Consider the following 19,020-nt stretch of genomic DNA (forward strand, 5'->3'; position numbering starts at 1 on the left):
TAACAGACTCACCCTGACAATAAAGGTGCTACTTGGATAAATAACTCAGAGACTGATGTTACTCAAATATATCAAGAAGTTCAAAGACAAAAAGAAAGGTCTAATATAATAAGTATCACTCAGATTTCCCATATTCCCCATCACTTTATATCATAGTAATAACTTCTAAACAAAGTAGGTTTTCATCAAATTAGTGGCTATGTGAGGATACTGGGAAATAGTTACAGATAATAGACTAAATGTTCTTGAACTTTGTCTTACCATGGTAAGGCAAATAAGTCTGCACATATTGATTCCCTAGTCTTCCATGTAGGGACCTAATTGGTTTAATTTTTTTCAAATTTGGTCAATTTAGCTCATCCAGTCAATCCATCAGTGTTTGAGTTCTTATGGGGTAAGAACTACTAAGTTGATTATAAATGGAATGCTAGAATTCAATTATATCTTCCAGGAAACTGAACAACATACAGGCTAAAAACAAGTTATGGTCATTATTATTTCCAAATATGGAGGAATCAATGAGTTTTGCTTCTTTCCATCTTGGGGTCTTTAGGGATTATCAGTTGATTTTCACCAACAAGAATTTTTAGGTGCTCTCTTTCCAGGTTTCTGTGAGTTGCCTGCTTCTTCTTTGGAAGCTAAGGACTCATTTGGGTGAACCCAATGATAAGCACCCCTACAAACAATTTGCATCCATCTCCTGAAGTAGCTGTCTCTGCCCTCCCTTGCATCTACTCTGCCCTCATTCTTCATGAAGATGAGATTAATCAGTGACCTCATTAAAGCAGAAGATGTAAATGTTGAACCATCTGGCCTGGATTATTTTAAAGGTCCTATTCAATATAAATATTGGAAGTCTGGTGTGCAGCCCCTAATGGAGGCACTATAGCTTACACAGCTGCCCCAGCTGAGGAGAAAAAAGAGGTAGTACAAAAAAATAATTCAGGGAGTCCAATGATGACTTGGGCTTTGGTCTGTTTGACTAAATATTTTTTGTGACATTAAATAAAAAGTTTAACTCAATTTAAAAAAAAGAGTTTTTAGGTTGCTCCCTATTCCCTGTTTAGCCCTTTTAAAGCCACTGCATTGTTAGGTTTTCCCATAGTTTCCCTCACCTCATTCATTTTAAAACATGCTTTTTTTTTAGGTTTTTGCAAGGCCAATAGGGTTAAGTGACTTGCCCAAGGCCACACAGCTAGGTAATTATTAAGTGTCTGAGGCCAGATTTGAACTCAGGTACTCCTGACTCCAGGGCCGGTGCTCTATCCACTGTGCCACCTAGCCGTCCTTAAAACATGCTTTCTTGTAACTCACTTCCTATCGCTAAATCCCATGGGCCTAGATATAGGACTTCTAACTAAAGTAACTTCTAACCAGAGTAAAGTTCATTATTGTGGTCATTCTGATCTCACCGTCTCCACAGCACTAAAGCAAATATCATGCCTCCAGAATTCCAGACTTTCTCAGTTAGAGGAAACCTAAAAGGTCTTCTAGTCTAATCCCTATCTGAGGCATGAATTCATTCTATAACTTTCACTTTTGTTGTTACTTTTGTTTAGTTGTTTCAGTTGTGTCTGACTCTTGGTGATCCCATTTGGGGTTTTCTTGGCAGAGATCCTAGAGTGGTTTGCTGTTTTCCTTCTCCATTTTACAGATGAGGAAACTGAGCAAACAGGGTCAAGTGACTTGTCTAGGGTCACATAGCTAAAAATGTGCCTGAGACCAGAGTTGAATTTAGGAAGATACTCCTTTGAGTAATGTAGCTGTCCTAAATTCCTCTTAGAAGGTCTTTAGAAGAAAGAATACTCCCTGTGTGCTGAGGCAGCCCATTCCATTTCTGGACCTCCTTCATTTGAAATGTCTCCCTGTTACTTGTACTTGAGTTCTACCCTCAGTTCTACCCTCCTTTTGTAACCACAGAGAACAGGTGTATTTCCTTTTTCATGGGACAAAATTTTAGGTATTTGAAGGAGTCACTATGTTTTTCTGTATCTTATCCTCTGATTCTATGTAGGGTCATGTGGCCTAATTAACTTCTTTTTGAGGACAACTTCAATGGTTGGAACTTGTACTCTATTAAACCCTACTCCTATCCAAGTTTCTTTTTTCCTTTTCTTTTTAATGATCTGCCATGCCTGTTTTTGTTTGTTTATTTGGGTTTTTTAAGTCTCAATTTGTTTTATTTCCAATACTCAGGGGGTGGATTCCACCCCGAAACTCTGATTGGCCATTGGATTCTACTGGACAGTTTCACCTGATTTGGTGAAATCACTTTATCAGTCCAAGATATAAGGCAAGAGAACCAGAGTCAATTCCATGTGGAATCTGACACTGAGGCAAATTAAATCTCCCAAACTGGAAAAATGGGGATCCTGACCACTGTATTTATTCTGCTGTTTTTAACAGGCATCACAATGCCTAAGGAATCAAGATCTCGTGAGTAGAGCAAATGGGAAAGAGCTGTTTTGGTGGTGAGGAGAATACTATCACAGAGAAATTATGAGAATACTAAATTTGGACTTTGGGGCTCTGAAAATGAGATCCAGTTCTGCCTTTAGCCATTTATTAAGGATGTCATTTAATCTCTAATATCCATATTTCCTTATCTGTGAAATGAAGGAGTTTGAATCATTTGCCCCCTTAAGCCCCATTCAACCCTGGAATGTGAATTCAATGGGTAGAGAGACCTCAGAGTTAAAATGGAGCTCCACAAGCTCCTCAATGCTGCCATAGTGCTGGGCAGGGTTTGGGGACAATCAATCACCTTGCTCTGTCTTGGAATATTAGAGAGGAAAGATAGAAGCTGTAGGAAATCTAAAGAGGGGCAGCTAGATGCCACAGTGGATAGAGCACCGGCCCTGGAGTCAGGAGTACCTGAGTTCAAATCCAGCCTCAGACACTTAATAATTACCTAGCTGTGTGGCCTTGGGCAAGCCACTTAACCTCATTGGACTTGCACCCCCCCCAAAAAAAAAGGAAATCTAAAGAACAAGAAGTAATGGAAGAGAAAGAAGAAAGGAAGAGAGAGACCTTTGTCTCATAAGCCACTTTGGCCTCCCCAAGATACAATGCCATGGATATGAGTCTCTTAAGGGCTCAGGTCTTTCCTCCTTCATCCCTTGGAGAAAGCACAAATAGTAGGTGGTGGATGTTTTTCATCCTTCATTTTCAAAGAGATATCATAAAATAATGTCTTGACTAATGCATGAATTGAATTTTAAAAGTTAATTATTTGTTTTCAATTTAGTGTAAATTAGATTTTTTTCTCAATTTCATTTCATTTATTTATTTATTTTTAAATTGTGTGAACTGGATTTAAGTGGGACAGAGTTGCACAAGCATCACATTACTCAAGTCAGCCAGAGAGATCAACAGAAAAAAACACAGACTCACACAAGGTCATAGAGATGCCTACTCTACTGTTCCTGAGGAATAGCCCTCCTGTTTCTAGACCTTCTAACCATTTAGTAGCCAAGCAAGGGTTCAAAGATTAGAATAAAGAGGCAGAAAAGTACTATTCCTCAAAACCAGGGACATTGAAGATAGACTAGGAATGATATAACGATAACTGGAGGACCTTCTGGGACACTGGTTCTCCTCCAGGTCTGGACATTACATACTGTAGAACTGCAGCCATAAGTTATGTCAAGAGCAGAAGTTTGGAAGAGAGGGAAGGTTTGGTCCTTAAGAGTCACCTCATTCTAACTTTTTTTGTGTCCAGAATGCAACAGTAAAAAGTTGTGATTGGGATGGTATTTTGTCCAAGGATGTCTGGGGGGCTCATATTGTCTCCCAGAGGGGGGGGACCCAAAAAACCCAATAGTCCCTGTCTTCAAAGAGCTTTCATTTTATTGGGGGAGAGGAGAAACAAGAACATTAAAATTTGTGTCTACTGACCTATATGTCTTTCCACAATACCTTGTGCCTTTCTTCCAAACCCTTTCTTTGGAATTGTTGATGTAACATGGGAGATACTGACACAACATGAGCTGTCCTCATCAGAGAGGTGATATGTTCTATGAGTGAAGCAGGATTGAAACAGTTCAAAGAAAACATGAGATGCACAAGTTTAGAAAATCTATCCCATGTCTTCACATGAATTATTTGTGCCTGACCTGAGGTAGAGCATTTCAAGCTTGTATTGGTCTCAGGAGCCACAATAGGACATACTGCAAGACTCTTAACATAGTGATGTAACTTTGGTCCTCTTTGAGAACAAAGGACAGCAATCAGGTTGGGCAGATGTCAGGCAGAGAATGTGTTGGAGGTGGCATTTACTGTTCACTTCTACAAATTCTTTTTTATCTCAAAAACTGTTTGAAATAATGGCAATCAAGAAAGAAAAAAAAATTAGCTAGAATTCCGTCTACAGAAAGTCCTTCTGATCCCTAGCTGGTAGTTCCTCCCCTACATAAAAAAATTGCCATGAATTTATTGTATGTTGTTTCCTCCATAGAATATAGGTTCCTTCAAGGCACGGACTGTTCCACTTTTGTGGACCTGTCACCCAGTAATTGCTATGTAAGGACTGAAGGATAGACTTATGTTCTTTCTTGGAAGTGTACTTTAAAACGAAGACCTTTTAAGGTAGGAGAAAGCCCCCAAAGTTAGCAAACTTTAAATAAATCATTATCGGAATACTACTTTCGTCGATCTGAAAAGGATCTAATATTTCTATGCATTGGGACAGGAAGCAACAGTGATACTGTTATGGCATAGACTTACCTTCATATGCAAGGAAGGGGTGGGCCTTGGTTTAAAGCTAAAACTTAAATGAAAGGATTCCTTATCAAAGTTAATAGTCAATAAATTTCAGGGAGGGGGGAGGTCTGTGAACTTAGAGACATTTCAACATAATTGGTTTCCTTTCTACTCCTATATATTTTATATATTTAAAACATTCTAAAAAAGTGTCCATAGATTTTACCATCTTGTTAAATATTAAGAACCATTTACTTGAGGAAAGGACATGGAAGGGTGAAGGGGGCAATATAGCTTTCAGGTTGGATTTCATCTCAAATATCTTCTGATCTTTCTCTTTTCCTCCTCTATGTTTTTTAATGTCTCCTGTTCCCAAGAAAGAAAGACATGGGGCATGGAAAGAAGAGCTAAAAATGGTGGATGGTCTTTATAGCATTTTTTCCTAATTATTTCTGATTCTAGTGAAAACAATTAGTCCTATCTTCCATCACCCTAACTAGACTTCTTCACATCTAATTGCTGAGGATAGGAGGAAGGGTGAAAGTTAGAGGGTAGGGAAGTCTAGGAAAGTCAAAAAAATGGAAATAATAATAATAATACTAGATATTTATACAATATTTCAATCCTGTATTATAGACTGTAGAGCTGGAAAGAAGTGAAAAAGCATCTAGCACTCTGGACCAAGGACATAGAATAATTTAATAATAGAGACACAGAATGATTTAATTAGATAAAACAGGTAATGAGTGGCAAAGCCAGGATTCAAAAACCAGTTCCTCTAAATCTACTGCTCCAGAGAGATAGCTGGTGAATAGAATTTTGGATTTGGAGATAAGAAGATCTGAGTTCAAATCTGGCCTCAGACACGAAGCTTGTTATGTTATCCTGAACAAATTTCTTTATCTTTTGCCCTCCAATTCTTCATCTGTGAAACAATGAGAATAATATTGGGTTGCTGTGAGGATCAAAAGATGTTATTCAATATCTTTGAATACTTTGCAAACTTTAAAAAATGTTAGTTATTTTTTATCACAATCTTCCCTAAAAATTTTGGAGATTAAGTTATCCCAATATCACTGTCTTCATTTTACAGATGAGATGACATTTTGAGGGTTTAAGTGGCTCCTTTCCCACAATGCTTTCCTCTTCTCTCCTCTTTCTTTTAGTTTCCTTTCTTCTATTTTGTAGCTATTTTTAATTCTGTGAGAGGGAGGTGGAGGTCCCCTACTATTATAGTTTTGCTGCCTATGTCTCTCTGTAATCCATTTAGCTTCTCCTTTTTTATTTTATTTTTTTTCTTTTTTCTTTCATATTATTACAATAATTTTATTGTGAGAGTAATTATAAGCCCCCCTTCCTGCCCCCCCCCAAAGATGAGAAACCTCAAGAATAGGGAGAGAGGGAAAAAAAAAGTGTACTTCAATCTGTGTTCATATTCCAAAGACTATCTCTGGGATGAGTTGCTTTCCTCATCATAGCCACCAGAGAAGTTGCTTCAATATTTTTCCCACAGTTGCTATCACTAGCTGTATTTCCCTCCAATCTATTCCTCCCCACTCTCAACTATTCCATTCTCTCTTTCCTTTCATCCTTTCCCTGTTCAGAAGTGTATTGTATCTGAGTACCCTCTTCCACAATTTTCCCTCTCTTCTATCGCCTACTCCCCCTTCCCTCCCCCCTTTCCCCCTTATTCCATCCCTTTCCTCTCATTTTTCTCTAGGGTAAGATAGATTTCTATACCCTATTAACAAGTGTATGTTATGTCCTCTCTGAGCCATTTCTGATGAGATTGAAGGCTCACTCATTCCCCCTTGCCTTCCCCCCATTCCACTCCACTGTAAAAGCTTTTTCTTGATTCTTAATGTGAAATATCTTAAACCCTTCTTCCTCCCAGTACTATCCTTTATCACCCATTGACTACATCTTTTTTACTACCATTATATTCTGCTCCTTCCTATGTCCTGTCTACATATATATGCTCCTTCTAATTGCTCTTATAAATGAGAAAGTTCATATGAGTTATCAGTATCTTTTTTCCCAAGCAGGAATACAAGCAGTTCAACATAATTAAGGTCCTCATAGTTAGTTCTTCTTGTCCACCCCCTCTATGGTTCACCAGAGTCCTGTACTTGAAGATCAAACTTTCTGTTGAGCTCTGGTTGTTTCAGTAGGAGATTATGAAAGTCCATCTTTTCCCCTGAAAGAGGATGTTCAGTTTTTCTGGGTAATTGATTTTTGTTGTAAACCAAGATCTTTTGCTTTCCAGAATATCATATTCCAAGCCTTTGATGCTGCCAGATCCTATGTAATCCTGACTACAGAATTATTTTTTTCTGGCAGCTTTTAGTAATTTTCTCTTTGACTTGGGAGTTTTGGAGTTTGGCTATAATATTTCTGGAAGTTTTTCTCTTGGGATAACTTTCAGGAGGTGATTGGTGAATTCCCTCAATTTCTATTTTACCCTCTGCTTCTAGGATCTCAGGGCAATTTTGCTGTATTATTTCTTCAAAAATGAAGTCTAGGCTCTTTTCCTGGTCATGACTTTCAGGTAGCCCAATAATTTTTAAATGATCTCTTCTGGATCTGTTTTCAAGGTCAGTTGTTTTTTCAATGAGATATTTCCCATTTTCTTCTAATTTGGAATTTTTTTGGCATACTTTTATTTATTCCTGTGTTCTCACAAAGTTCTCAGTTTCCTTTAGTTCCATTCTGCATTTGAAGGAGTTATTTTCTTCAGAGAGCTCTTTTATCTCCTTTTACAGCTGACCAATTCTGGTTTTTAAGACATTCTCTTCATTTGCCTTTTGTGTTGCTTTTTTTCCCCATTTTTCCCCATTAGGCCATTTGGCCTAAACTGGTTTTTAATATATTATTTTCTTCAGTATTTTTTGTATTTCTTTCACCAAGTTGTTGACTTGGTTTTCATGATTTATCTGTATTGCTCTCATTTCTCCTCCCATTTTTTCCTCTATCCCCCTTAATTGCTTTTCAAAGTCTTTTTTGAGTTCATCCATAGCCTGGGCCCATTTTCTATTTCTTTTGGAGGTTTTGGATACAGCTTTGATTTTGTCATCATCTGAGTATGTATTTTGATCCTCCATGGGACCAAAGTAATTTTCTATGGTCATATTCTTCTTTTTCTGTTGTTTGCTCATTTCCTCAGTCTATGACTGGTTTACTGAACTTCCAAGGCTTTGGGGGGTTTTGGGGACACCCCACTGGGACTTTAATTCCTATAAGGTCTTGTGAGAGTCTCTGACTGCTGTCTTGCCTGTGCTTTGATATGTGAATGACCACAGGTATTCCCCTGGAGCTGTGAGGATGGTCCCTGCTCGGCTATGGTGCAAACTGGATCTGAGTGTAGGAAAACAGCCAAGTCCTGCATTGAGGATAGCAGAGAGACATTTGCAGTCTCCCTCAACCCCCTTACCATCTGTGGGCTGAGAGTGCTGGACATGCTGGGTGACTCTGCTAACTCTCACTGCAGGTTTTCACACAGGGCTACTCTGAGGCTGGCACTCTACTCTCCACTCTGGTGAAGCAGAGTTTTCTCTCACCACCCCTTCCTGCTGTCCCTGCTGATCCCTGGGCCAAGAGGTCTGGAAACACCCCCTCCTGCCACAGACCCAGGTGCCCATCCCGGCTGTGCTGCTCTGTGGCTGCAGCTGCACTATGCTTTTTCCAACCCCTGATACTGGTAGAATAGACCTTTCCTGTGGAACTCCTAAGTTGTCTTGGACTGGGATATTGTATCACTTAGTCTTTCTGTGAGTTCTGCCACTCTAAATTTTGGCTATGGTCATAATTTGATGGCTTTTGGAGTTTTGGGGGAATGAGTTTCCAGGAATTCTTGCCTTTACTTCCCCATCTTGGTTCTGTCCCCCTCCCCTAGCTTCTCCTTTAAGAATTTGAAAGCTATATCACTTGGTGCACATATATTTTATATATATAATATATATATGTGTATATATATATAATATATATAACTTCATTGCCTATGGCACCTTTTAAGAAGATGCAGTTTCCTTCCTTATCCCTTTTAATGAAATCAATTTTTGCTTTTGCTTTGTCTGAGATCAGCATTGTTACCCCTGATTTTTTACTTCCTCTGAAGCAAAATATATTTTTCTCTAGGTTTTTACCTTTACCCTGTGTGTATCTCTCTGCTTCAAATGTGATTCTTGTAGACAACATATTGTAGGATTCTGATTTTTAATCCATTCTGCTATCTGCTTCTGTTTTATGGGAGAGTTCATCCCATTCCTACTTATAGTTAAGATAACTAATTCTATATTTCCCTTCATGCTGTCTTTCCCCATTTGTGCTATCCTCTTTCCTTTCCTCTTATACTTCCTTATCAATGTTTTGCTCCCTTCCTCCTTTAACTTTTCTTTTTAATTTTAATTTTAACTTTAACTTTACTTTTTCTTTTACTTGAGTCTTCTCTTTTATCATTTCCTTCTTCCTTTTTTGTTCCCCTTCCTTCCCCCCCTAACTTCCCTAAAGGATAGGACAGATTTTTAAACTCAAATGAGAATGTTTGTAGGATTTTCTCTTCACACCCTCCCTTCCTTCTCTCTTCTATAGTAGGTCTTTATACCTCTTCATGTGATGTTATTTATCCTCTAATGCCTAACCTTCTCTGAGCATAATCCTTCTTTTCATGTTTATATTATTTTAATCTTGGTTTGTACCTACAACCCCTCTGTCAAAATATACTCCTTTTATCTGATAGAAATACCTTTTTCAAGGTTGATTGATAAGCGGCATTGTCTCATAGTCACTAAGTACACTCTCCTCTTAAGTCCTATTAGAAAAACACTTCCCAAGAGTCATAAATCAAATCAAGTTATAGTCAATTTATACTATACCCATCTTTTCAATTATCTTTTCTGAACACACAATCTTCATGAGTCAAAGCATCACACAAAGCCAAATTATTTCATGAACCATTTATACCCACCTCCCAAGCATACTCCATCCAATTGTAAACAAAGCAAAAATCTCTTCATGATCTTTTCATGTCCAGTCCTTCTAAGTAGCTCTCTCCCTCTGTCACTATTCCAACCATAGCATTACAACCCTTCTCAACCAAAATATCAGGTATTCTCTCTCTCTCTCTCTCTCTCTCCCTCTGTTCCTATAGTATTCCAACTATAGCCTATTACCCTTATTAACTAAAGTGTGGAATAATACAAGATCACTTCATGATATATTTATGTCCAATCCTTCTAAATACACTTTCACCCCTTTTCCCTATTGTACTATAACCCTCTTTAACTAAAGCATCTAGTAGAGTAAAATCACTTCATGATTTAATTATGTATAGACCCATTAAGTATTCTCCTTCCTTCTATCCCAATAGGATAGATCCTATCAACATCACTTCATGCCTCATTTATACCCATTTCCTCTAAAATACAATCCCTTCAACTATATTCAGCACTCATTAGCTGAGGTATTGGCTAAAGATTCAACACTTTTGTGGTCAAGCTATACTCTAAGTGTGCTTCTTTTTACTATCCTAAGAGAAATACAATTCTCAAGAGTTACAACTGTTATCTTCCCTTATTATAGGGATATAAACAATTTAATGTTCTTGACTAGAGTTTTTTCCTCTTTCTGTTTTACCTTTTTTTATGCAACTTGATGTAGTTGTCTTGTTTTTGAAGATCAAATTTTCTGTTCAGCTCTGGTATTTTTATCAGAAAATTTTGGAAGTCCACTATTTCATTGAAAATCCATCTTTTCCCCTGATTGAATATGCTAAATTTTGAAGGGTAATTAATTCTTGGTTGTAATCCAATTGCCCTCTAGAATATAATATTGCAGGCCCTCTGAGCCTTTAATGTTGAAGCTGATAAGTACTATATAATTCTGATTATTCTTCCTTGGTATTTAAATTGCTTCTTTTTGACTGCTTGCAGTATCTTCTCCTTTAGTTGAGAATTCTGGAATTTGACTACAATATTCCTTGGAGTTTTTATTCTGTCTCTTTTATTTTTGTGATTTTTTTTTTCCTTTGAATTTTTGCAAGGCATTGGGATTAAGTGACTTGTCCAAGATCACACAGCTAAGCAAGTATTGTCTGAAGCCAGATTTGAACTCAGGTACTCCTGACTTCAGGGTCATTGCTCTATCCACTGCACTATCTAGCTGCCCCACTCCAGTGTTTTGACAATTCTTTCAAGGACTATTCTGTCTTCTTGATCTAGAATATTAGGGAAATTTTCCATGATAATTTCCTGAAAGGTATTTTCTTTTTTTGATTTTGGCTTTTTGGGTGGACCAATAATTCTTTTTTTTTTTTTGCAAGGCAAATGGGGTTAAGTGGCTTGCCCAAGGCCACACAGCTAGGTAATTATTAAGTATCTGAGACCGGATTTGAACCCAGGTACTCCTAACTCTAAGACCGGTGCTTTATCCACTGCACCACCTAGCACCCCACCAATAATTCTTAAATTGTCTCTTCTGAATCTATTTTCCAGGTCATTTGTTTTTCCTAAAAGGTGCTTTACATTTTCTTCTATTTTTTCCCAGTCTTTTGATTTTGTTTCATGGAATCTTAGTGTCTCACAGATTCATTAGTTTCCATTTTCTAATTCTAATTTTTAGGGGTTATTTTTAGTTAGCTTTTGTGTTTCCTTTGCCAGTTGGTCAATTTTATTTTTTTGATAAGTTGTATTGCTTTTCCAGTTGGTTGATTTTATTTTTTGATAAGTTACATTCTTTTTCCAATTGCTCATTTTTACTTTTAAAGGAGTTGATTTTTAAGTCAATTTTTCATAATTCTCCTGTGTGACTCATTTTCCCCAATTTTTTTTCTTCCTCTCTTCTTTGGTTTTAAAAATCCTTTTTAACCATGAGATTTTGGATTTGGGACCAATACATAAATTCCTTTGAGACTTCCCTTGTAGGTAATTTGACACTACTTTCTTCTGAGATGGCATTTTTATCATCCCTATCTGAATGGTAATTTTCTATGGTTAGTGCTATTTTTGTTTCTTTGCTCATTTTGATAGTAAAGGGAGTATGGTCCCAAGTTTTTGGTGCAGGGACCACGTGGGTTGCCTATGCAGAAGTTTGTTTCCTTCTTTATGCTTAGGTTTTACCTATGCAGTAGTTTGTTCCCAACAAAGTCCTGTCAATTGCCCCAGTATTTCCAAAGCTTAGACTTTGTCTAGAGATAGTACCCTCCATGCTGCCCTATTTTCTAACTGAGTCAGGACCTGGATTACACTTTGCTTAGAGCCTCCTGCTGGCTTTCCCAGTCTCCCACCTACATTGGACTATACTTCCCCTTTACCCCTAAGATCCTCCATGATATCTTGAGTTGAGGAATCTGAAGCTTCAAGGTCTGTGTAGAGGCTTCATTGAGAGTTGTGTAGAGAAAAGCTCCACAAGCATGTTAGCTTCACACTGCACATCTTGTCTGTACCCCAAAAGTCTACTTCTTTTCTTCTGGATTAGGACTATCCAACCTTACTTTTAAAAGTTTTTATTGAAACAAGATAGTTTTTATTGAAACAATATTTTGATTTGCCATTTGAGTGAGAGCTCTAAGGTGGTCCAGCTTCATTTACTAAAACATTTAGTAAATCCACAGGGGGGCACATAAAAGCACTCTGTGGGCTGCATTTTGGACAGCCCTGTTCTAGATGAAGATCAGGGTCTACTAACAAGATTGACTCAATGGTCTCTCAGAGCAGTAATAGGGAAAATACCTTAGAACTACTCAGCTGAGAGATGGGAAAGGGGACTTTAGGCATTCAAATTTAATAGAATCCCAGAGATAAAAACATCGCCAGAGAGAATCTAGTCCAACTTCTGCAAGGCAAGTGGTTATCCACCCTCTGCTTTTCCACTAAATGAGAGTGCACTCTCTCAGAAGGAATCCAGAGAACTCCAGAATTAATAATCTCTTTCCTTTCCAAATAAAAGCTGTTTCCCTATAACCTCAATCATTCATTGTGTTTTAGGAAGGATATAAAGCAAATCTCACCACACTTTTAAAAATTTAAAGTAGATATCATATGATATCATATACCCTTCCCTTTCTTTCCCCACCCACATTCCTTCTCTTCTCAACATTCCTTTCAATTGGTCTTCATGTCACAAATGTCACACTTACTATCCTAGTTAACTTCTTCTGGAACCAATCAACTTTGTCATTTACTTTCCTAAAATCCAAGACATACTTCAAATGTGATTAGGAGAAGAATGAGAATGAAGTCACCAGAGGTGCCAATGCTCGCTGGGGGACAGACTAGACAAATTAGAAGCTGAAGAAGGGATGCCATGGATCCGGGTGACTAAAGCCCAGATTTCATCCAGTCCCTCATTTCTTTTTTTGTTTTTTGTTTTTGCAAGGCAATGGGTTTAAGTGACTTGTCCAAGACCACATAGCTAGGTAATTATTAAATATCTGAGGCTGGATATGAATTCAGGTATTCCTGACTCCAGATCCAGTGCTCTATACACTATGCCAACTAGCTATCCCCAGCCCCTCATTTCTGACTCCACCCTTTCCTCCTCCACCTCTCAGTGAATAAGTTCCTTATTTAGAGGATTAGTAATAACATGTCTCACTCCAGTTTTCCCAATATTTCACTCAGGGTGCTCTTCTCTAACATATGAGGACATGGCTTTGTCAAATCCTGGACCAGAACAGTTCAACTTCACAAACATCGGCTACCTCAATGTCCAGTCATTCTACCAATATGACAGCAAGAGTCAGAGGGCAGTACCCTTGCCACCATGGGACCAAGTGGAAGGACTAAATGACTGGCAGAAGGAAACTCAGTTTCAGAAAAGAAGAGAAGACTTTGTCTTAGAGAACATGCAAAGTATCATTGACTATTACAATGATGGGAATGGTGAGTTGATACATCAATGGTACAAAGAACATGGGTCAAGGGGCCCACTGCCTAAGAGAGGCTTCAGGGACCTACACACTACTTGCTCCTAACTTGGAGATATGACTAGCATCACCTTTTTAGAAAGATAGAGGGAATTAACTTATATGAGGGATTGTTAATCCTTTTTGTGACATTAACTCTTTTGGCTGACCGGTTAAGTCTATGGCTACTTTCCCAGAATCATAAAAAAAATTTATTAAATAAAACATATAGGATCACAAAGAAAAACCAACTATATTGTAATATAATTTTCAAAATACTTTTAAAAATACGTTTATGAGCTCCCAAGATCTAGCTAGAAATCCATCTAGAAGCCCTGACCTATTTAGAGCTGTTCTCTTTCTGAAATTTGTTTCCTGACTGGGTTCAGATGGTTCTGGAAGAGTTAGTGAGAACAGTGTCTTTTAACATCCTCCCACTTTAATCTAAATTACACGCATATCATGATATCGTTTACTTGATGTCACAGTCTTCTTCAAGAACAAAGGCTAACAACAAATACAACAACAAAAGACAAAGCAAAAGCAAAACTAGATCTAATTAAAAGAGATAAAGAAGGAAACTATATCTGGCTGCAAGATAGCATTGACAATGAAGTAATATCAATACTAAACACACACACATACGTGTGTGTGTGTGTGTGTGTATGTGTACCAAATGGTATAGCATCTAATTTTTGAGTTATAGGAGGAAATAAATAATAAAACTATACTTGAGGAGGACCTCAACTTTCCCCTCTCAGAAGTACTTCTAACCAAAAACTAAACAAGAAAGAAATTAAGGAGGTAATCAAAATACTGGAAAAGTTAGCCATGATAGATCTCTGGAGAAAACTGAATGGAAATAGGAATTTTTCTCAGTAACATATAGCATCTACACAAAAACTGACCAATTATAAGGACATTAGAAGTTTTTGTTGTTGTTGCTTGTCCTTTCTTCTTAAAAAAGACCATGACATCAGGGAGGTGATGCCATGATATGCATGTGAATTTATTTAAGTGAGTGAGTGCTAGGCCAAGTCACCTGTCTCACTTTCCCCTCCAGAACCATCTTGGCCCAGATATGGATCAGGACAACTGAAGACAGGGAGGGATTGTGCTGTGAGAAAGGAGAACATAAAAAAAGCCTCACAACGAAATACAGAAAAGCAGGAGTAAATGCATCCTTTTCAAATCATAATGCAATAAGAATTGCATTCAATAATAGACAATAGAGAAATTAAAATTTAATTGGAAATTAAATAATCTAATCCAAAAAAGTGGGTCAAAGAATAAATCATAGAAACAATTGTTAACTTCATTAAAGTAAATGACAACAATGAAACAAATGACAACAATGGAACAACATACCAACATTTACGGGATGCAGCCAAAGTGGTACTTAGGGGAAACTTTATGTCTCTGATTACTTACATCAATAAAATCGAGAAAAAGCAAATCAATGAATTGGGCATGCGACTAAAAACAACCAGCAAAAAAAAAGAAACCAAATTAAAAATCCCCAATATAGTGCCAAATTGGAAGACATGAAAAAAATCAAAGGAGAGATTAATAAAATTAAAAGGGAGAAAACCATAATCTAATAAAACTAGAAGAGACAGCTAGGTGGTGCAGTGGCTAGAACACTGTCTCTGGAATCAGGAGGAATGGAGTTCAAATCCAGCTTCAGACACTTAATAGCTGTATGATTTTGGATAAGTCACTTAGCCTTGCAAAAACAAAAATAAATTTAATTTAGGTAGAAACTGTCATTTTTATTATGTAGGCATAGCTGATCCCAAAGCAGTTAATATTTTCCAGTTTTTTAGATCTGACTTTATGTGACAAGTGCCTTGCAAAAACAAAAAAAAACCCTAGAAGTTAATTTTATGAAATAGCCAATAAATAGATAAATCATTGATTAAACTGATTTTAAAAAGGAAAGAAAAAGTCAAATTCTAGTATCAAAAATGAAAGGGGTGAATTTACCACCAATGAAGAGAAAATTAAGACAATTATAAGGAGCTATTTTTACCCAATTATATGCCAATAAATGAAATAGATGAATATCTACAAAAATATAAATTACCAAGATTAACAGAAGAGGAAATAAAATGCTTAAGTAACCCAATCTTTAGAAAAAGAAACTGAACAAGCAGTAATGAACTTCCTAAGAAAAAATGCCCAGGATCAGATGGAGTCACAAGTAAATTCTATCAAACATTTAAAGAAAAATTAATCCCAATACTATATAAACTATTTGGGAAAAGAAGCAAAGAAAGAGTCTTTCCAAATTCCTTTAATGACACAAAAATGGTAATTATACCCAAATCAGGAAGAGCAAAACAGAGAAAGAAAATTAGAGACCAATTTCCCTAATGAATACTGATGGGAAAATTTACACAAAACACTAGCAAAGAGATTACAGCAATATATCACAAGGATCAAACACTATGACCAGGTGGGATTTATATCAGTAATTCAAGGTGGTTCAATATTAAGAAAACTCAGCATAATTAGCCAAATCAATAACAAAACCAACAGAAATCACATCATTATCTCAATAGATGAAAAAAAAGTCTTTGACAAACTGTATAGGAATAAATGGTGCTTACTTTAAAATATTCATTTTATCAAAAACCATCAGCAAGTATTATCTGTAATGGCAATAAGCTAGAAGCTAACCCAGTATCCCAGGGGTAAAGATGCCTATTATCACATTGATTATTTAATATTATACTAGAAATATTAGGTACAGTAATAAGAGAAGAAAAAGCAATGAAAGGAATTTAGAGTAAGCAATGAGGAAACAAAACTTTGCAGATGATACGAGAGTATACTTAGAGAATTAAATAATTCTCTAATCAATGAAAAACTACATGAAATTATTAACAACTTTAGCAAAGTTGTAGGATAAAACCTCACATAAATCATTAGCATTTACCAACAAAGTTCAGCAGCAAGAGATAGAAAGAGAAATTCCATTTGAAATAGCTATAGACAAAATAAAATACTTGAAAGTCTACCTACCAAGAGAAACCCAGGAACTATATGAACACAATTAAAAAACACTTTTCACACAAATAAAGTCAGATATAAACAACTGGAAAAATATTAACTGTTTAGGGATAAGCTATGCCTATATAATAAAAATGACAGTTTCTACCTAAATTAAGTCTATTTTATTCAGCACCATATCAAACTATCAAAAATTATTTTTAGAAGTCAGAAAAAATTATAACAAAACTCATCTGAAGAACAAAAAGTCAAGGATATCAAGAGAATCAATGCAAAAACTGTATAAAAAAGGTGATCTAACTCTACCAGATCTCAAACTCAAAACTTAAACTCAAAAAATAAAACATTAATTATGAAAACCATCTGGTACTGGCTAACGATAGAGTGGTGGATCAGTGAAATTGATTAGCTACAAACTACATTATAATAAGTGATCAGAATAATCTAGTACATGACAAATCCAAACATCCAAGCTTTTGAAATAATAACTGTTTATTTGAAAAAAACTTCTGAGAAAATTGGAAAAGATTATGACAGAAATTAAGTATAGACTATTATGTCACAAAATACACCATGACAAGGTCAAAATGGGTACGAGATTTATACATAATGGGTGATATACTATAAGCAAATTAAGAGAATATGAAATAGGCTATTTGTTAGATTTATGGATAAGAAAAGAATTTAGGACCAAAGAAAATGTAGAAACCATTGCAAAATGTATAATAGATCATTTTTATTATATAAAATTTAAAAGTTTTTGCACAAACAGAACCAATGCAACCAAAATTATAAGAAAAGTAGCAAACTGGGGGAAATGTTTGCAACAAGTATCTCTTATAAAGAACTCATTTCTCAAAAGTGAAAATAAGTCAAATTTATAAAAATATACGTCATTTCCCAATTGATAAATGGTCAAAGGATATGGACAGGCAGATTGTAGACAAAGAAATCAAGGCTAGGGGCAGCTAGGTGGCATAGTGGATAAAGCACAGGCCCTAGAGTCAGGAGTACCTGGGTTAAAATCCGGTCTCAGACACTTAATAATAACCTAGCTGTGTGGCATTGGGCAAGCCACTTAACCCCATTTGCCTTACAAAAAAACCTAAAAAAACAAAACAAGAAAGAAAAGAAATCAAGGCTATATAGTCATATGAAAAAAAGTGCTCTAAATCACTATGGAAAAACAAAACAACTCTGAGACATCACCTCACATTTATCATATTGTTTAATATGACAAAAAAGGAAAATGATAAATGTTCACATGGATGTGACTAATGCAATGTTGGTGATCCAACCATTTTGGAGAGCAATTTGGAACTATGCCAAAGGGCAATAAAACTGTGAATATCCTTTGAACCAGCACTGCTATATCTCCCATTTACATCTAAAAAAAGGGGAAAGGACCTATTTGTTCAAAAATATTTTTAGTAGTCTTTTTTGTTGTAGCTTAGAAATAGAAATCAAAGGAATGCCCATCAATTGAGGAATGGCTAAACAAGTTATGGTATATGATTATAAATGAATACTATTATGCTATAAAAAATTACAAGCAGGATGATTTTAAAAAAACCTGAAAAAATTTACATGAACTGATGCACAGTGAAGAGAACAGAACTAGTGAAATGATGTATACAGTAACAGCAATATTGTAAAATGATCAGCTGGGAAGGACTTAACTATTCTCAGCAATCAAAGACAATCCCAAAGGACTAATGATAAAGCATGCTGTCCACCTCCATAGAAAGAACTGATATTGATTGAATACAATCCGAAGCATGATAATTTTCCATTTCCTTTCTTTTTTTTAACTTTCTTCATGACTTCCTGTACAAAATGACTAATGTGGAAATGTTTTACATAATTGAACATGTATAACTATAATTGATTGCTTACCAGTTAAGGGAAAGGGGGGAAGAAAGAGGGATAGCAGTTGGAATTCAAAGCTTTACAAAGAAATGTTAAAAAAAAAAAAAGGGGCTAGAGATTGGGGCAGGGGGAGCAGTGAAACATAGACTTAACCAGAGATTTGCATCTTCTTTGTCTGGTATGTTTCCAGGGTCTCATATCTTTAAGGGACGTTTTGGCTGTAAATTTTGTGATGATAACTTCATAAAGGGATTTTGGAAGTATCAGTTTGATGGACAGGACTTCATTGAATTCAACACCACAGAGATACCAGCCTGGATCCCCTTGGATCCTGCAGCTGACATGATCAAACAAAGGTGGGAAGCAGATCCAGGTGCTGTGTATAGAGCCAAGGCCTATCTGGAGGAAGAGTGTATTGGAACACTACGAAGATACCTGGAGCTTGGGAAGGCTCATCTGCAAAAACTAAGTACCTATCCATATTGTTTTTTCCTACTCACCCTACATAGGTCTTGAATAGCTCTTGGAGGCTATCA

The 19,020-nt window shown here is 36.4% G+C and overlaps 2 protein-coding genes across 4 annotated transcripts in view; one reads left to right on the forward strand and one right to left on the reverse strand.

Moving 5' to 3' along the window:
- KCNK13 (potassium two pore domain channel subfamily K member 13) overlaps positions 1–19,020 on the reverse strand; it is a 205,563-nt gene that overhangs the window by 69,205 nt on the left and 117,338 nt on the right. The gene's annotated exons all lie outside the window — the stretch shown is intronic.
- Positions 1–19,020, forward strand: part of LOC141522253 (zinc-alpha-2-glycoprotein-like) — a 30,084-nt gene that overhangs the window by 6,884 nt on the left and 4,180 nt on the right. The window contains exons 1-3 of one of the 3 annotated variants that reach the window (XM_074235520.1): positions 2,276–2,471; positions 13,317–13,577; positions 18,675–18,953. In XM_074235520.1, coding sequence (XP_074091621.1) covers positions 2,450–2,471; positions 13,317–13,577; positions 18,675–18,953 — 562 coding nt within the window. In that variant the 5' untranslated portion in view covers positions 2,276–2,449. Of the gene's footprint in view, positions 1–2,275; positions 2,472–13,316; positions 13,578–18,674; positions 18,954–19,020 lie in introns of those variants that run through there. The other 2 variants (XM_074235519.1, XM_074235518.1) reach the window with 2 other exon arrangements.

This window comes from Macrotis lagotis, chromosome 4 (assembly GCF_037893015.1).
Source record: "Macrotis lagotis isolate mMagLag1 chromosome 4, bilby.v1.9.chrom.fasta, whole genome shotgun sequence".
NCBI lineage: Eukaryota > Metazoa > Chordata > Mammalia > Peramelemorphia > Peramelidae > Macrotis > Macrotis lagotis.